This window comes from Galendromus occidentalis, unplaced genomic scaffold, assembly GCF_000255335.2.
Source record: "Galendromus occidentalis unplaced genomic scaffold, Mocc_1.1 scf7180000077144, whole genome shotgun sequence".
Classification (NCBI taxonomy): domain Eukaryota; kingdom Metazoa; phylum Arthropoda; class Arachnida; order Mesostigmata; family Phytoseiidae; genus Galendromus; species Galendromus occidentalis.
In genome coordinates this window covers 16,474-35,016 of record NW_003805132.1, presented here as the reverse complement: position 1 = coordinate 35,016, position 18,543 = coordinate 16,474, and the positions used below count along the sequence as shown (strand labels likewise).

At 50.3% G+C, this 18,543-nt stretch overlaps 1 protein-coding gene and 2 pseudogenes across 1 annotated transcript; 1 reads left to right on the top strand and 2 right to left on the bottom strand.

The window, feature by feature from the left end:
• Nucleotides 1-3,681: 3,681 nt before the first annotated feature.
• Nucleotides 3,682-4,170, bottom strand: LOC108863954 (uncharacterized). The gene has a single exon (XM_018638710.1). It carries the CDS (start codon nucleotides 4,168-4,170, stop codon nucleotides 3,682-3,684), a length of 489 nt encoding a protein of 162 aa, XP_018494226.1.
• Nucleotides 4,171-9,911: 5,741 nt separating this feature from the next.
• Nucleotides 9,912-10,929, top strand: LOC100898066 (tigger transposable element-derived protein 1-like; annotated as a pseudogene).
• Nucleotides 10,930-13,860: 2,931 nt separating this feature from the next.
• LOC108863953 (uncharacterized protein K02A2.6-like) lies at nucleotides 13,861-18,078 on the bottom strand (annotated as a pseudogene).
• Nucleotides 18,079-18,543: the final 465 nt, after the last annotated feature.

Sequence of the window (18,543 nt, the reverse complement as noted above, 5' to 3'; positions counted from 1 at the left end):
GTGTCAGGCAGACATAGCGCTTTTATTATATAGGGGCATAGGGGGATAGGGGGATAGATGAGACCCTTTGAAGGGAGCTCCTGGCGACAGAAGCGGCACGACGAAGTTACTTTCAAGCTCAGCGAGTGCGCGTGTCAACAGATTTAGGCTGTCATCGGGAGGATCTCTCCATGGGGCGACTCATCAAGAGTCGACTTCGGCTCCGGCTCCGAAGGTCGCCGTGGTCAGAAAAGCCCGGTCGCGATCGAGTCCGGTACAGTGAGATCTGAATTCCATCATGATGACGAAATCATGCGATATTCTTACTTCACTGCTGCACGGGAACGCGAAACTCAGCAATTCCGGCGTGTCTTCCTCAAAAACGTGTACCGCCATGCTTGTAACATGGATGAGAGGCTCCGCTTTCTGCGACATTCGAAGATTGTCAAGGCCTCCATTGCACAACCCTCGGCTGATCTTCCCCCGATGGGGACACAAATGTAATTTCAAGAAGCTAAACTCAGCTCAAACTTATCATAACTTATGATTACTTATCACATCGACGTCCCCTTCACGTCAAAAGTAAGGCTCAAACTTAACCGCGTTCCCTGGATGATGACGACCACGCGCTATATGTCGAACTGAAGACCAACAACATTCACCAATCGTCGTATCTTAGCGGATTCGTCGAGTAAGCCGCAGTGAGGGTCCGAAAAGACTTCCTACTCCGGCAGCCCAAGGACTTAAAGGGTAGATAGGTGTGGCTTTCGATTCTAGATTCGTGAAGCGGAAAAACTTCCGAAACTCGATAGCTAGCGCGGTTTTCGATGATTATGCCGACGGGATTTGGAAGAGGTATCGATGCCTTCGAACCACGGAAACCATCTCTCGTAGAATGATTGAATATCGCAGCCCCGTCGGGCAATCAGTGGGCTCTAACCGAGCTTTCATGAAAACTCACCCAATTCCATCCTTCAGAGGGCCGATAGAGGGATAGGTCTATTTGCCATGATTTGACACCTCGGCAAGCCGACCGCTTGCCGGAAAAATCGTCATTAAACGCTTTCACGTGAATCTACGGTAATGTCATTGACATTACCTAGCTTCTTGCTTCTTTGAATCGTTGTCATGGCCCGCACGAAGTTGCGGTTCTACTCATAGATAAGCAGTGTATTCTGTCTGTGGAATCGGAGTGTCATCGATTGAGCAGTTCAGCTTAAGCTTGAGTATCGAGTATCTATTCCGAGTACCAAACAAAGATCAATCCCGATACGAGGAAGAATGAGTCGCAGATGAGAACCTCCATCAGGTATACTCGCCTATTTCTGCAAGGCTCACCGGAACATTGACGTGTATCGAAGGAGTACTCTACGGAGCTCACCTTCGTACAAACGACGCACTGTGCTTGGTCGGAACTTTTCCCGAACCAGTTCCAAACCCAGCTCTTGGGCTCATTGGTGTATGACGATCGGTTCATTCTTGAAATGATAGATTCTCGAAAAGTTTACAGTTCTGTGACGACCTCAAATCAGTCTAATCATACCACGATCCTCTGTGTCAGCCTGAGTCGCGTACGTGCATGTTTATACGTCGATCGGATCTCCATTCCGGAGGAAAGAGTACCCCCATCCGGGATACCTGTCTCTCTGGAACTCGCGCGGCTCGACGGTTTATTTACGGATGCGAGACCATTGGAAGAGGGCACTTGCTCCCGAGAGAGCCCTTCTCCAATGAAAACGGGCATTGAAACATCGAATTTCTCGGTGGACTGATAATTCTGGAACCGTTCTATCGCCTCCCGCTGGAATTTAGCGGCATCTACCCTGCGGTTCCAGAACCGCGTTTGTGGTGCGGTCCCGCGGTTCCGGAACCGCTGCAAAGCCACAGCCAAGGACAGTTTGGAACTCGTTTCCGGGGAACTCAGCATGGTATATGATCTGAGGCTTTTTTTCGATTCCTCGAATGCTTGCAAGGACTCATCAGTCCACTCGAGTTTCTTCCTGTTCGTGAGGGCATAAAGTGGGATCAATATCTCAGCGACGTTTTTAACGAAGCGCCGATAGAAGTTAAGCATACCGAGGTATCGTTGGAGCTGCTTGACCGACATGGGCAACGGAAACTTGCAGATGGCCTCGAAGCGGTCTTCAAGTGGAGATATTCCTTCTGGGGACACATTATGGCCCAGGAACTTCAACTCGGGAACGGCGAATTTGCACTTATTGATGTTGATGACTAGCCCATACTCATCCAAACAGGAGAACAACCGCCGAAGGTGCTGAATGTGTTCCTTTTCGTTGCGGGACGCTATCAGGATATCGTCGATGTAGACGAAAGCGAACTCCAGGTCCCTTGTAAGTAGGTCCATGAATCGTTGAAACGTTTGAGCTGAGTTGCGGAGACCGAAGGGCATTTTGATGAATTCGTACAGGCCAAAGGGTGTTCTTATAGCCATTTGTGTATGTCCTCCTCGGCGACCGGCATTTGATGAAATGCTTTGACTAGGTCGAGGGAGCTGAAGATCTTACAACCTTCTAGCTTGTACGCAAAGTTCTCCAAGTGCGGGACAGGGTATCTGTCGGGGACTGTGCCGGCATTCCATGCTCTGAAATCACCTACGGCCCTCCATGAGTCGTCGCTCTTCGGAACCATAGGTAACGGTGATGCGAATGCGCTTTTCGAACGTCGAACTACTCCGTGTTTTCCCATCTGGTCGAAATGTTCCTTGGCGATGTTGAACTTCCTGGGGTCTAGTCTTCGAACACGGCACGTGACTGGTCGTCCTTTGGTTTCGATGTGATGATAAATCAATGATTGTTGTCTTCCCTCACTTGTAGCTTTGCCCGTGATGCCGGGGAATGCCCTGAGAACGGTTTCGATGTTGTCCGGAATCGGGTATTTCACCAGGCTGATACCGATTGCTGGGTGTCGAGCTATTTGGCATTCACTAGTGCGTGGTGAGTTCAAGTCAATCAGACGCCGCGCGCGGAGGTCTGGCGCTAGGTTGTATGGGATAGGAGATCCGCGCCGATGATGGGTTGCTAAACGTCCGTCAGAACGAAAGTGAATTCGATCGGTTTTCCCAGCCCGAGATCGAGGATGCAAGTCCTCTCTCCAAACGTCTTGATTGGTGTGATGTTCGCTGCATACAATTGTGTCGCATTCGGCGTCAGGGCGCTCGAGGGAGAATGCGGCATGCTGGATATATCGCTTCCTGAATCAATGAGGAATTTGCGGCGTGTAAATTTGTCGATGACGAAAAGTCTTTTCGACAATCGGTCAGTCAACGCCGCCATCCTAGTTTTTTGAACTCGGGACGTATTTGGAACATCCATCGACGCAACGTCTAGCCCTGTCCCCGAACTTGATGTGATACCTGCATAACAGCAATGAGTCCTTCTTCGGCTGTCGTATTTGTTTGTTGTACCTGTTTGAAACGGCAGACACATTGAGTTCAATCACACTTGAAGAACACACAGCGCATGACGGAAGAACTGTGTCCTGTTCAGGGTATAATTGGCTCTCCGCACGGATTTCGGATATTCGTTCGACGGGAGGGTTAGATGTATACATTTGGTCAGCAATTACCGCGAGGTCATTTACCGTCACATTGGCCACAACCGGAAGGAGATTTTGTTGGATCGAGGTCTGAAGAGCTCTCAGCCACCAGACTTTTTTCATGTATTCGTTCGTAGGCATTATGTGTTACACGATTGCCGAATGGAAAATCGCTTCCAGATCAATCAAAATCTCCGATGGCTTCTTGTGCGCGATGTTTTTCAACTCGGTCAGACGGTCCAATCGTTCAAGGGTTGACGGCTGGCGAGTTCGGATGAGTTTCTGTTTCAGTTTCTCGTAGTCGCCTGGATTGAACTGACCTTGCTGAGCTATTTCGCGAACACGGATTGCAGCACTCTCCGGCAGGACAGCCAGGACTTTGTAGAACCTCCTTTGCTCGGTGGTGATGTTGGCATTTTTGAATTGGGCTCCAACTTTGTAGAACCACGCATCAGGATTCTGCGCCCAGAACGTCGGCAACGTCAAAGCAACCGATGCCATGCTGTTTGTGAGAGCTTGGACGGTGTCCGTACTTGGAAGATTCTTTTCGTCGACACCAAGCATGATGAGTTTTTTTGACGTGAAAACGTCTTTAAAATGTCTCCAGTAGCCGGTCAAAGGAACTTCGTCCTCCATGCAACGAAATCTAGTCCGCTTTTGCGGGGCTGGATCTCCGCTGACAGGAATCGGATTATCTTGTGGATTGGATCGAAAGATTGCAAATTTACGGGACATTGTTCCGATGAATTCTCGTCCGGAACCGAGCTGAGAAAGAGGTCCCATAGACGATTTCTGCCGACCCACGAAAACCTCCATTCAGCCGCATGAATAAACAATTGTTTCCCAGAATAGGGGAAGGATGGTCGGCTCAAGCAATTGAATGGAAGTAAGACTCTGATGTATATCGGCGACGACACGGACTTTAAGTGACTCAAGACTGCTTGTCCGGGGAATAACCTAGCTCGTAGGGATACCTATCCCTTGCTCTGGTGGAGAAAACCGCAAAAGCTATGCAGGTTTTCTTTATCAACTTTCAGACCGCCTATCAAATAAGTTTCTCGCACTTAGGATTCTGATCGGAGGAGGATCTTGAATCGAACAGGGTTCCGAGTGGAGATCAGCTCGTCTATCCGCAAATTGGAAACGGAGGTTTCGCCGAGATTCGATAGATTATAACGAAGTGTGCAGCTGATGAGTCTCCGAAGAGGACTTCATTCCTTGGTGTTCGCCATGAGACCGAAGACAAGTAGCATCATGCGAATAAAGCGGAAAGCTAGAGTAGCTGAAAATATAGGGCAGTCTGAAGCTGCTGCGAAACGGCCGAAAACATCAACGGAAAGATCCCGCGGGAATCGTCGTGCAATGGCCCAGTCACCAAAGGCCAACACGGGAGATCTTGGTACGCTGAGTTCGATCCCTGAAGATGGAAATGTGAGTCGGCAAGAATCGGTACATTTCATGCGTCAGGATAGCGATAGTCGAAACGAGGTGGGTGTCCACAGAAATATTGCTGCGAAATTCGATGGAGGTACCGAATGCACGAGGAATGCGGCTTACGAATATAGGTGGAAAAGAGCGACCCAGCGATTCAAAAATATGTTCCTTCACAACGAGTTCGGGCATAAATGCGATGTCTGTGATCGCCTCTGGTTTCTCCGCGATCTCAAAACAGCGAATCCTAGAATGGCGATGTTTCTGCGAGACCATTTCGAGAACGAGGATACCACGGTCTTCAAGCTATGTGGTGATTGTTTCAGAGTGTGTCGGAGTGTGTGGGTCTGGGGAAATTCTGCCCCCAAACGCCAACTTCATCGGGACGGCTCGCGACTCGTAGACAACTTCGAGGCTCCCATTCTCCGCATTGTGGGGGTTTAGATCATCGCCCGTGCTCCCTCAAAATGCGTAAAAACGTTTTCCAGAGCAGCCCCGGGAACCGGTTGCGGTTCGGAATGAGAGAGGTCACGGAAGAAGATGTCCCTAGCTCTTAGAAAAGACGGTGAATGGTGACTTCAAGACTCCATCTTTCCGTGACGGGGATCAGAATCAGAATGCTGAACGATTTTATTATGATTATATTATTGAAAGATAATGAGCAGGTATATGAATGGATTATATTATATAACATTATTCAGATCATATGAAAGGTTTGAGGTCGTGAATACTCATGATCGTTGCAGTTGTTGTACATCATTGCTTCATGCTGATCGTTGATTTGCGAGTAACGTTTCCTTCCGATATCTTCACGGATCCGTCTCATCATTCTCTGATTCCGTTCCGTCCCCGGATGGCAGGAAGAGATTCTGTAGATTCGCCGCGGGACGAGGAATACTACCAAGATACCTCGCATGCGACAAATAGAAAACAGCTGCTGCCACGTGTGCACAACAGCCCACCGTTCGATTGCCGTTCGGGCATTCGCACCAATATTCTGCGATTCCGTCGATTGAGTGTTTATTAGCCTGGTAACGAATATATATCCTGTAAGTTTTCCTGTTCACGTGGCGAGATCTCACTTGAAGCTGGACGACATCGCGCTCTTCCTTGACGAACTTCATCTCGATGTCATCCGCGTCGTTCATCATCTCCGCCAGATAGGACTTCGCGAGATTGATTTGGTAGGGCCCAGAAACGAATAGATGTAGCTGCCGTTCATTCAACATCGGGAAGTCGGTGAGGTCGGAGGCCGAGATATTCTGGAGAAGAGAACGGCGACGATTCCATCCTTCGGACTCTACCCGCGGTCCGAGAAGGTTCGGCGTGTTGATGCGTTGCTCGATACGATCTACGACAACCTCGGTCCATTCGCCGCTGCTCCAAGATCGAGGTCCATATTCATTCTCGAGGTATCCTACGATGCGACACAGAGACTTGACCTTGGGGAGCAGCTTGTTATCCATGCTGTGGTGTAGAAGCTTGTACCTCTGCGCGACGCGACCGTGTATTGCCTCCACAATCCAACGCACCTTCGTGACCAAGCGCGACCTGTTCGCCTCATCAGAGGGGAGTTGCTTCCGGTTCCCCTTCATTGCCGGCATCTCCACCCGAAATCCCATCTCCTCCAGACGCTTCGAAGCGTCCCGGAAACCTCGGTCGACTATCAACACATCACCTTGGGTCAGTAAAGATGTCAGAGCCTCATTCTTCAGAACGTCGAGAGCAATTGTGGCATCATTATCAGTTCCTTTGTATGGACCCGCGAAATCAACTATGAGCCCATTCGTCGTGCATATGGTGAATGGCTTGCAGAGAGGAACTTTCTTCTGTCCGGAGTATTCACCACGCTGAAAGGCGTTGTTGGAACTCTTCTGGTGTCGAATGTAGGTCCCATCGAGCACCAGGGCCACCTGATTATCACGCAAGTTCAGCAATCTTCTAGCTGAGTCGGTCGTGTTTGTCAGGAGAACCTGGCGATCGAGAGCTTGGGGCCCGAAGTTTCCTGGGAGGATATCTCTTTCGAAAGCTTGAAGCACTCTCGAGAAGCCGATTGAGACCTTCTTACGGTCGCTCAAGCCTAGCAAGCTCGCGATCACGTCATTCGAGTTACCTGTACGCAACTTGAAAAAGAATATGAAGAGGGCCTGCGAATCTGTCATAGACCTGGTACTCTCCAGGGATGGTAAGCCACTTCGTATCCTGAGGAGATCCTGGCGTGAGAATCCCATTAGATTTTTGAGCTGGTCATCAGATAACAAGATGTTCCCAAGGTCCCTCACTCTACCGGACAGCGAGAGATCATCCGGTCCACGGAAAAGTCTCCGTAGATCCTCAGACTCGACTGACGAGGAGTCGCCTACAAGTCTCAGAATACTGGGATTGATATCTTCGAGTCGATGCAGAGGGCATGTCCGACTTCCCTTCGGCACGAATATACGGGCTTCGTTGAAGATCCTATATCGTCCTGAGAAAGTCACAGAACGAAGGCGACTTGAGGCCGGGCAAGCAACACAGCGCCTATGGGAAGAGGTCGTTCGAGGAAAGCCTAATTCCACCTGAGCGGTTTCTGACAGACTCGTTCCGAAGTCATCTCCTGAAGCTGACGGGGGCGTCGCGCGAGGTTCCGTCATCATACGGCATCTGCCACACACATGATCATTGACGTGCACCGGGAGATGGTAGAAGGAAGAGAAACGGCTTGCCTCTTGCTGGGTAGATACTTGTCTTGATCTGCCTCTCACATTGTGAACTCCCTCAGCACACATTGAACATCTTTGGGTTGGCATCGTTCTCCTAGATCTCCGAGCCTCGGGAGATTTTCCCAGGAGGAAATTCGAGAGGGTGAAAATCACCAAACGTCGTTGCACAGAGGTGGATTCGAATGACTCTACGAGTAACGCTTCTCAACGGTTTCGGGGAAGTTTGAATACAAAGTAGTTACGCGCCATGTGGATTGTTTTCCTCGCGGCGCGGCCGCGAGTGCAAAGCTACTAATTGAGAATTTGAATACTGGGATTTCTAGAGTTACCCGATCATCCTGCTCCCAGATTCAGCTTGTTTCTCTCGTCCCTCCTCTTAGCTCTCCGCGAGGGACCCAAGGGTCTGTCGGCGGTGAGCGAGGTACCAGGATTTGGTAGGCCATGGCCTGGAAGCCGATTCGGCATTCACCCCGGAAGAATGGGAACCGTTGGAACCATGGAAACCATCCTCGAAATGAACGGCTGCAGGGATCGAAGCCACGCTGCTTCCCGCACCATACAAAGTGGGTTGCGCGAATCTGTATTTGATGTGCAGACCGCTCTAAGCACTCGCCTATCCGTCGGCCAAACGCTGGTTGGTCTTTCCGACTCCCATCCGAAAAACACGGAGCCGATTGAAAAAGAAGCGGAGGAATGCGGAAATCGATCACGTCTGATAAGCAAGGAATACTCGAAGCCCTAGGCTGACAGAGTGGGAAACCAAGGTATCGCGTAGAGAAAAAGAAGAGGCGCTTCATATGTATCTCGGGCCGCCGCCGTTTTCGAGAAAGGTGGACGAGAAGAAGAGACTTATTTCGGCATTGACGGAGACCGCAGGGTGCCATCGGTGTCAGGACTATGCGGAGGTTATTCTAATAATGAATTAACTATCGCAAGAGGCTCATCTTCGATGTGGTTCCTGGGGGCAGAATTTCCCCACGTTCTCCCCAGACCCTTTGAAATCCCACCTCTCAGTAAGACCAATGGATATCAATATCCAGCGAAGCCGAGGTACTTGCCGATCCTCTATCGGAACGTCTCTTGTCACCGCGGATCATATATGCAGATCACCACATATGCAGATCCGTCGTTTACGTCGTAATGGTTGCTACGGCATAGTCGGGCAAGTCATAAACGTGCCCGTCGATGTGAATACCATGGTTCTGTCATTGCCACGGTCACTTGATGACGACTATGCTTTTAACGTGAATCTCAAAAAGAACATCATTCACAAGTCTTCGTATTTGAGTGGCTTCGTGAAAAAATCAACCGTGAAATCTTGGCTTCAGTTCCTGATCGACCAACCGCTATACAGATACTATGGTATAACTGTAGATTTCTCGAAGCTCAATGAGTCTGTCCCCTCTGCCGAGTCTGCCCGTGTTTCGGAAACTGATTTCGATATCGAGGAACTCAATACGGTCACAGAACCGGAATCGGGGATTTTGAATGCACTTCAGCAGACCATGATTTGGAACGAAGACCATTGTCTAGATATCGCTCCCGGACAGTATAACAGGGCCGAGAGCTTATTATTTGATACTTATGCGGAGGAGCTATCTTTCCCTGAAATTTATCTTGGGGTAGGCCGTAAGATCACGTCTAAGGATGCTGCAGGTGTTCGAGCAACGCCATGTAGTTTATGCATGTCTGAAATACGGAGGAGTGACAGACGTGGGGTTGTTCCCCAACATTTTCTTTACATGCCCATGAAAATCATGCGTCATCGAGTGAATGATAGTACAGTGGGGTCCCGGTTTACGAACGCCTCGGATAACGAATGTTCCAGATACCGAACCATTTTGAATCGACACCATTGGCCCGCATTACGAAGCAGTTTGACCCGCTTAACGAACTTCCTCATATTTCTGGAGAAAATTAGAGGGGATGACAGAGGTCGTCGGATTTCGGTATTCTCCGCTTTCCTGTGGTAGCGCGTCGATTCGCGGCGATCTAGATGCACGATGCCATCTAGATTCTAGATGCACGACACTTTGACGTCGCGCAACAAGCCATGTGACTATTCACTGCGCATCGGGAAACAAACCGCGCTTTCGCCATAACTTGTTCCGCGGATCTCATCTGGTCATCGTGATCTTTGAGTAAACAAGTTCTTTGAATAAGTTCGTGTCAGAACCGGGGACCCTCGTCCTGCCAAGTGACTCAAGCACAATTCCGACGGTGAGCTGCTCCCCGTCGCCAACCATGGGCGGTACGGAGAAACGGTGTGCGAAAAGGCGGAGAAAACTCTCGATAGAAACCAAGAAAGAAATCATTGCAAAGAGAGAAGGTGGTCGGAAGATTTCGGATTTAGCGTCAGAATACAGAGTCAACAAATCAACGATCGCCACCATCATCGCGAATCGTGAAAAAGTAGCTGGTGTACACGCAGGAAAAGGTGAGGTGCAGATCTGCTCTGAGAAGCAGCGATCTCCGAGGCTGGACGAGGTCGAGAATCTGTTGCTATTGTGGATCACGGAAAGGCAGATGCGAGGAGATGTCCTGTCGAGAGACATGATTTGTGAGAAGGCGAGGCTGATTTTCGAGCGGAGATGCCGACGGCGAGCTCGGTTCCAAAGCGAGCCGAGGTTGGTTTCGCCGGTTCCGGAAAAGAACGGGAGTACATCATGTGAAATGTCTCGGTGAAGCAGCCAGCGCTGATAGTGCGGGCGCTGCTGCGTTCGCCAAGGACTTCCAAGCGTTGATAGCAGAGGAAGGATATTTGCCGGAACAGGTGTTCGAATGCGATGAGACGGGTCTCTTCTGGGAGAAGATGCCCAACAGTACTTTCACAACCGGAGAGCAGACGACGGTACCAGGACGTGAAATGATGAAAGAAAGACTGACATTGCTCTTGGGAGCTAATGCCAGCGGAGATCTGAAGTTGGAGCCCTCGTTAGTGTACCACTCCGAGAATCCGAGAGCGTTCAAGAAGCATCGCATACAAAAATCTAATCTCCCGGTTTTTTGGAAATCTAATCGGAAGGCCTGGGTGACGCAAACAATTTTCAATAAGTGGGTGCTAAAAGTCTTCGCACCTAGCGTGAAGAAGTTTTTGCGCCAATCATGTTTGCCAATGAAAGCTCTACTGGTACTGGACAACGCCCCGGGCCACTCGAAAGATCTCGAAGAGGGGCTCCGCTCTGAATACGAGTTCATCAAGGTCTGCTATCTGCCACCGAACACGACGTCCGAGCTGCAACCCATTGTAGGGAACGAGTAGGGAACATGGTGCGCGCCACGTACGCTAACGCATGTGCATGTGAATCAGTCAGTCAGCCACGCGAGGCGCTGTAGATAAGCACGCCGTCGAAGACTCGAGATGTGCAATAAAAGTGCCGTCACCCATATCTGAGTTCAGTTACCCAAATCAGTAGCCTCCCCACATTAAGCAGCGGTGGTTCGACACTGGACAATAGTGGAAGGAGTGACGAGTGAAAACGGACGAAACGAGCTGTGAGAATGGCGAAGAACGAGGACGACATCAGCTCTAACGAGGCTCCAATCACAGAACTCGCGAAGATGATGAAGGACATGATGACGGAAATGATGAGAGCAGTGAAGGCGGACACGGAAACGGAATCTGGGGACGTCAGGTTGGAGGAGCGAGTTTCGTATTCCTCTAGAACCGTGGATAAATTTGCGGGAGCGAGCGAAATGGAGGCAGAGCTGTGGCTAAACCAGTTGGAGGTAGCTTACGATACGGGCAAGTGGACAGTACAGATGTTGAAAGGAGTTCTATTAGAGAAAATGGTGGGAATGGCGAGACTATGGCATCTGAATAATTTGGGAAAGTGGACCACGTGGGACGAGAACAAGGTTCGCTTCAGAAGGAAATTCATTCCGGAGAAAAACCGAATTTTGCTCTTAAATGAGTTTCTGCGAAGTTATCAGAGACGAGGTGAATCCCTCGATATGTTTGCAGGAAGAACCGAGAGATTAGCGAAAAGACTTGGGTTAGCCTTGAGCGATGTGAAGGCGCAGGTCATCAAAGGCTTCGCGGCCGAGTACGCACACATGGCGATTGTGATGTTGAGTAAAGAGCACGCGGATACGGACGAGTTGGTGGAAGACATCAAAAATATGGCGAGGATGACGAATTCGATGCATGGAGAATCGGGAGCGCCGAGGAGATCGTTCCAAGGAAGGGTCATAACTTGCTATAATTGCGGGATGGAAGGACATAAGTCGGTAACGTGTACGAATCGAGACAGTCACGATCGTCATCGGGGAAATGAGGACGGAAGTACGAGTTCGTTCTTGGTGAACAGGCGACCAACGGTTTCGAGCGCGGTGCCGATTCCGAGGGAAAGCCCATATATAGGAGGGAAGACGCCGACCAATCAATCGTATCCGTCTAGAGGTCCGATAGATTCGAGAATGGGTAGCAATATCAGCGTCAGGCCCAGGACACCGATCAGCGCGCCGCCAACGGCCACACCGACTAGATTCGAGGAAAGTAGAATGGACGCGAGAGAGAGAGTGCGGCGACACCTCTCGGAAGTCAACCGTCGGCAAGGAATCGCGGCACACTCAACTGCTACCGATGCAATCAGCCCGGACACACGAAACGAGAATGCCCGACAATATTGATGATAGAGACCGAGACAGAAACGGAGGAGAGTAAGGACGAGGAGAGCAAGAGAGACGCGGAATGGAAGGAGATTCGAGTAGATGAGAAAGAGTGGACGGCTCTAATCGATAGCAAAGCTGAGATCAGCGTGATCTCGAAGGCGGCTGCGAAGGCTCTAGAGTTGAAGATTGTCCCGACTAAAATCAAAAAAATTCAGAGGTAGCAGCAGAGCCACTACCGTGTAGAGGACGTGAAACGTCTTCGGAATGGCCATGGTGAAGTCGAACTCTTCACCGAAGTTGGGAAAATATCTTCTCCTGAGTGGGAAATATCTTCTTCTGAGTTTTGAAAGAGGTGAATGCGGAGGTGAATTTGAAATCGCCCTCTCCCAGGAACAGCCATGATCACGGGCGAATAGGGCGCATAGGGTGTTCATTCTTGCCTCCAGGAGTTGATCTGTGCGTGTGGGAACTCCGTAGGAAGCATATGAAATTGATGTGCTATCTAGAGACACCAACCGGGTGACGATCGGTGTAGAAGGCACGGAGCTGCAGGGCGTAGAAAATGGACAAGTTTCGTCACACTTTTGGTGAAATACTAGGCCAACCTTTTTAAAGACGTTTCACGTCAAAACATATACGGAATAACTGGAGAAGGCTGTAGGCCCATTGGACAAGCCGTGGTGAAGATCGATATGGACGGATTGAGTTTCGAGAAAATAGAGTTGATCGTCATGCCAAGTGGGAGGCTGAGAGAAAAAGAGATGCTGTTAGGGAAAGACGTTATGAGAAACGGGGTAACGATCATATTCGACGGCGAACCCTGGATGTTGAGACGAGAAATGTTTCCGAAAATACACGAAGTGTTGCCCGAGGGTGCTGGGTCAAAAGTCAAGCTTAAAACGATAACAGACGAGATTATCCAGTCCCGAACGGTTCGGTTCTTGAGAACTCAGCCAGAGGGGAAAGTGGGGAGTTTCATCCGATTCGAACAGGGAACAGCGGAGGTAATTTACGAGATCCGAAAGGATGAGGTGACTATTCCGGTCGTCAATGGAGGCGGTGAGGAGATAGCGGTCAATAGAGGTACCGTCGTAGCGAGGGCAGAAGCGGTGGACCCGGATCGAGAAGAGTATTTCCAACTGACGCGGAAGCGAATACTAAGCGCGCGAACTGCTGAGGTAGAGGACGGGGTGCCAGGGATCGAGATGAAGTACATAGTCGTCAACGAAGAAACTCCGCGAGAATGGGAGAATGCCTTACTAGGTCTGATCAATAATTATAGAGATGTGGTGGCGACTGTAGTATCCTGGTGAACACACCCGTGGTTCTGGTGATCGGGAGCCCCGACTGTTTATTGTAGCTCTCTTATATCAGTAAGCGAGGCACCGTGTATCATTCCGCGACGGTCCCCTCGCTCCCCTCTCCGAAGTCTCTATCGAACACAACCGCTCTCAACGATTGACAGCTGACATATGACTGCCTCGAACCCCCGACACTACATTCTCCCTCCCACGAATTCTGAGGGTTCCGATTAATGCTTAAGAACTCTAATTATCACATAATTCCTTCATTATGATTCCTACACAAAATCCCCCAATCTGTCGGGTTTCTTCCTAGTTCGTTTTGGTCTGCCCTCCTGTTCTTTCGGCGGCGTTTTCCATTCTTCCTCCGATTCTTCGGAAGGCGTCTCCCTCTTTTCCGGTCTTTCCGCTGCGACGCTTTCCGGTCTTTCCGCTGCGACGCTTTCCGGTCTTTCCGCTGCGACGCTTTCCGGTCTTTCCGCTGCGACGCTTGAATTTCCTCCCGCGTCTATAATTGTCTGTGGGGCGCCTTCCTCGTCGTCTCCCGACAAGGTGTCGTCCCCCCACATCGCTGGCTCTTGATTATCGTGATTCGGGCCCAACTGCGTTGATGCGTGTTTCTCCGGCAGTTGTTCAGGTAGCCCTTTCCATTTCGCCAGCTGATTCCGGTGCCATGTTCTTCCATCGTTCGTCTCATACACGTGTTGGCCTTTCCTCGCGAGAACGCGCAGGGGGGACGAGAATTTCGTTTCTACTTTCCTTGGGTGGGGTTTTCTAGCCCTTACTTGATCACCCGTTCGTAAAGGATCGTTTTTAGCCGCTCGACGGTGGTCTGCATATTGTTTTTGTTCCGCTTGTTTTCGTTCAACGCGTTCTCGAGTGTCGGGATCAATTGTTCTCTCCCGGGTTGCGCCTATTACATCCAACCTGGTTCGCATAGGTCTGCCGTGCAGTAGTTCTGACGGTGATTTTCCTGTTGTTGCTTGAGGTGTGGCATTGTAAGTCCCCACCATTTTTCCGATTCTTTGGGCTATATCGCCTCCCAATTGTTTCGCCGTTTCCATGAACCCTCCTAACGTCCGATTGAATCTTTCCACCAAGCCGTTCGAGATCGGACTATAGATTGGTACGCGCTGGTGTCTGATTCCCAATTCGGACAGGAACTCGGCAAACAAATGGCCCACGAACTGGGGACCATTGTCGCTTACTACGCATTCCGGAATTCCCTCACGGTCGAACAGCTCTCGGAACATTTTTATCACGTGATTCGCAGACACCTCTCTCAGCAGTTTCACCTCCACCCATTTGGAGTAGTAATCCACTACTACCAACGCGAATTGGTATTGCTCTCCCAGCGTATGGTCGGGCCCTCGGATATCGACTGCGAGCTTCTCCCATGCTCTGCTTGGCCACTCTGTAGGTTGTATCGGAGCGGTGCTACTTTCCAAAACTCGATCGCTGTTGACGCATATTTTACATTCTCGGATGAATTCCTCCACCATTCGATCCATGGCCGGCCACCAGTGGATCCGTCTCAATCGTTGCCGCGTGCGAACCATGCCCTGGTGGGCGTCGTCATGTGCGATTTGTAGTGCTCTTCCTCGAAGCTCAGAGGGCAACACAATTTTTTCCTGCCTCAGTATCACACCCTCTTTTTCTGCTAGTTCGTGAATCACTGACGTCCATTCTTTTTTTCCTATTTTCGGATTGGGAGTTCTCAGCCATTTCTTAACTAATCCTAACTCTGTATCGGTTTCGGTTTTTGCTGAAATCTCTTCCCAGGATAATGGGCTGGTACTCTTGCTGAGCTGTGCTACTACTAACTCGTCCTCCCCCGCGGTGGTGAACCTATCATCGAGCGGCAACCGAGAAAGCATGTCTGGTACGTTGTTGCTGGTCCCAGGCCTATACTCTACCACAAAATTATATCCACGCAGTCTTTCGACCCATCGGGCGATTCTGAGCGGCGCCCTACCCGTGCCCTTGGCTCCCAGAAGCGTCACCAACGCCTGGTGATCTGTTCTTAACCGGAATCTCCTTCCATAGAGAAACACGTGCCATCTCTCGATGGCGAAAACACACGCCAACGCCTCCTTCTCGCCGGCTGAGTACCGCTGTTGTGCATCACTGAGAGCGCACGACGCGAAGGCCACCGGCCGTTCTCCGTCGGCATGCAGCTGTAGAAGCGTCGCTCCCAACCCGACGTTTCACGCATCTGTTGCAACCACGATTTCCTTAACATGGTCGAACATTGCCAAGGGTTTGGCTTCTATAATAATTTCCCGTTTCATGGTTTCGAAGGCTTTTTCTTGGTCCGATCCCCATTCGAATTTCGTATCTGCCTTTAGTAGCCTTCTCATCGGTTCTGTTATTTCAGAAAACCTGGGCACACATCTCATGTAAAAACTTGCGGTCCCCAGCACTGACTTGATTTGCGAGAGAGTTTTCGGTTCCGGCAAAGCTTCGATGGCTCGTATGTTATCCATCGTAGGTCGAACCCCCTCAGCACTTATTGCGTACCCCACGAAGTCGATTTCCGTCGCTCGGATGACGCATTTCGTATTCAACGTCATTCCACTATTTCGAATCCTTTCCAAGGTCAGTTTCAATCTTTCGTCATGTTCTTTCACCGTCGTTCCATATATCAATACGTCGTCCAAGTATACCACAACTCCCGGTATCCCGAACAAAACTTTTTGCATCATTCTTTGGAACGCGGCTGGTGCTGAGGCCAGACCGAATGGTACTCGTTGAAACCGAAATAATCCCCACGGTGTTATAAACGCAGTGAGATCTCTCGATTCCGCTGCCAAAACTACCTGATGGTACGCTGACAGTGCATCCAACTTGGAGAACACCTTCGCGCCCCTCAGTTCGGCTAACAGATCTTCGAAGTGCGGCAACGGGAAAACGTCGGCGACAATTGCCTCGTTAACAGCCCTCAAATCCACACACAATCTCACCCGTCCATCCTTCTTCGCCACCACCACCATGGCCGATATCCATTCCGATGCCTCGATTCTCTCGATGACGTTCAACTTTTCTAATCTCGAAATCTCCTCTTTGACTTTTTCTCGTATGGTGAATGGAAGTCTTCGGATTTTTTGTTGGATAGGGCGGCACCCGTGCTTTCTCTTAACTTTATGCTCGAACCCCTTGACCAGTCCGAGCTTATCTGAGAACACCTGATCCATTTTCTCGATCCCATCTGGTTTGTCCACCTGATTTACCTCAAACGTTCCTCTCTCGCAATCAAGTACCACTTTTAGTTTTCCGAGGGAATCTCTCCCTAATAAGGATTTTCCCTCGTTCACCACGTAAAACTCGCATTCGGCCGTTCGCTCTCCGATAGCCACCACCGCTTTCCAGAGTCCTATTGCCTTTATGAAACTCCCCCCGAAAGCTTTCAGCGTAACCTTTGGCCTCAACAGATCTGACGTTTTTATCCTAGCGTCCCTAATATTTATCGTTGAGACGGCCGCCCCCGTATCGGCCAAGAACACAATCTGGTCATTTCCTATCTTTCCCACAATGTTAATCTCTTTATCTAATGGCTGAGAACTCAATGCATAGATCGTAACAATTTTATTCGACTGACTGTTTCGAGATCCTTCTGCTTCCCACTCTTCGGTCCCGTCATCCCAGGCATCTTGTGATGTCACTCCGGGTTCCGGTAAGGTGTCCACGATGTTGACCCCGCGTTCATCCCGTTTCCCACACATTCTGGCGAAATGTCCTTGCCTCTTGCACCGATTACAGTTCACTCGACGAGCGGGGCACCTTGGTGATTGGGCTCCATGGCCCTCCCTGTCGCATCTTTTGCACCTCATGGTCGTTTCTCTTGTTGTACCTTCAAAGCGGTTCGCCGTTCCGCGAGCCCCGTACGATCTTGAGCTCGACGCTCGGTTCACCCAGTTCACCGATTGAGCCGCAGGTTGCTTGAATTCTCCTGCTTCCTTCACGTTCCGCTCAGCCTGCGCCGCTCTCGTCAGGATATCCTCGAATTTTTCTTTTTCGTCTGCATTCATCAGCTTCTCACGGGCTGCCTCGCTTGCGGTATGCACCGTTAGCTGAGTCACGATCGCGTCGTCGAGGCTCATGGGAAATTTGCACTTATTCCCGAGTCTTCGAAGCGAACCAGCGAAGTCTCTCAACGTTTCGCCCGGTAGTTGCCTGCGTTTGACGAATTCCAAGCGAGCGGCCGCTAAACCTTTCTCCGAGGCGAATCTCCTTTTCAGCCGACATATCGCTTTTTCGAATTCATCGACTCCCGTGGCTTCTTCGTGCTGGATTGCGCGGTATTGCGCGCGTCCTTCATTTCCTAAGCTGTACCGAAGCAATGCCACTTTCCGTTCCACGGTCCACTTGTCTGTTCCTCCCCGTGCCAGGAGGTAGGTCTGAAAATCTTCAATCCAGTCGTCCCATGGAACCGGCGGATCACCCGGCTGTTGCAGGAACGCAGGCATCGGTGCCAATCCTCCTCCTGTCTCCGTCATTTTGTTTCCTGGGATTTCTCACAACACGATGATACCTGAGCCGTTTCCGCGTTAGGCCTCGTCACTGCGCCACTGTAGTATCCTGGTGAACACACCCGTGGTTCTGGTGATCGGGAGCCCCGACTGTTTATTGTAGCTCTCTTATATCAGTAAGCGAGGCACCGTGTATCATTCCGCGACGGTCCCCTCGCTCCCCTCTCCGAGGTCTCTATCGAACACAACCGCTCTCAACGATTGACAGCTGACATATGACTGCCTCGAACCCTCGACACTACAGCGACATCAATGAAAGAGCTAGGAAGAGCGAAGGGCGAGCAATTCGATATCAAAGAGGTACCCGGAAGTTCTCCTGTGAGATGTAAACCCTTCAGGCTGTCGGTGGTTGAGAGAGACGAGTTACAGAAGATACTGAGACAGATGAAGGATGCGGGTATGATCGAGGAATCTAATTCGGCATACGCGAGT

Excerpts from the sequence above, each read along its gene's own strand:
- LOC108863954 (XM_018638710.1), bottom strand. The coding sequence starts at position 4,170 with ATGGAGGACGAAGTTCCTTTGACCGGCTACTGGAGACATTTTAAAGAC.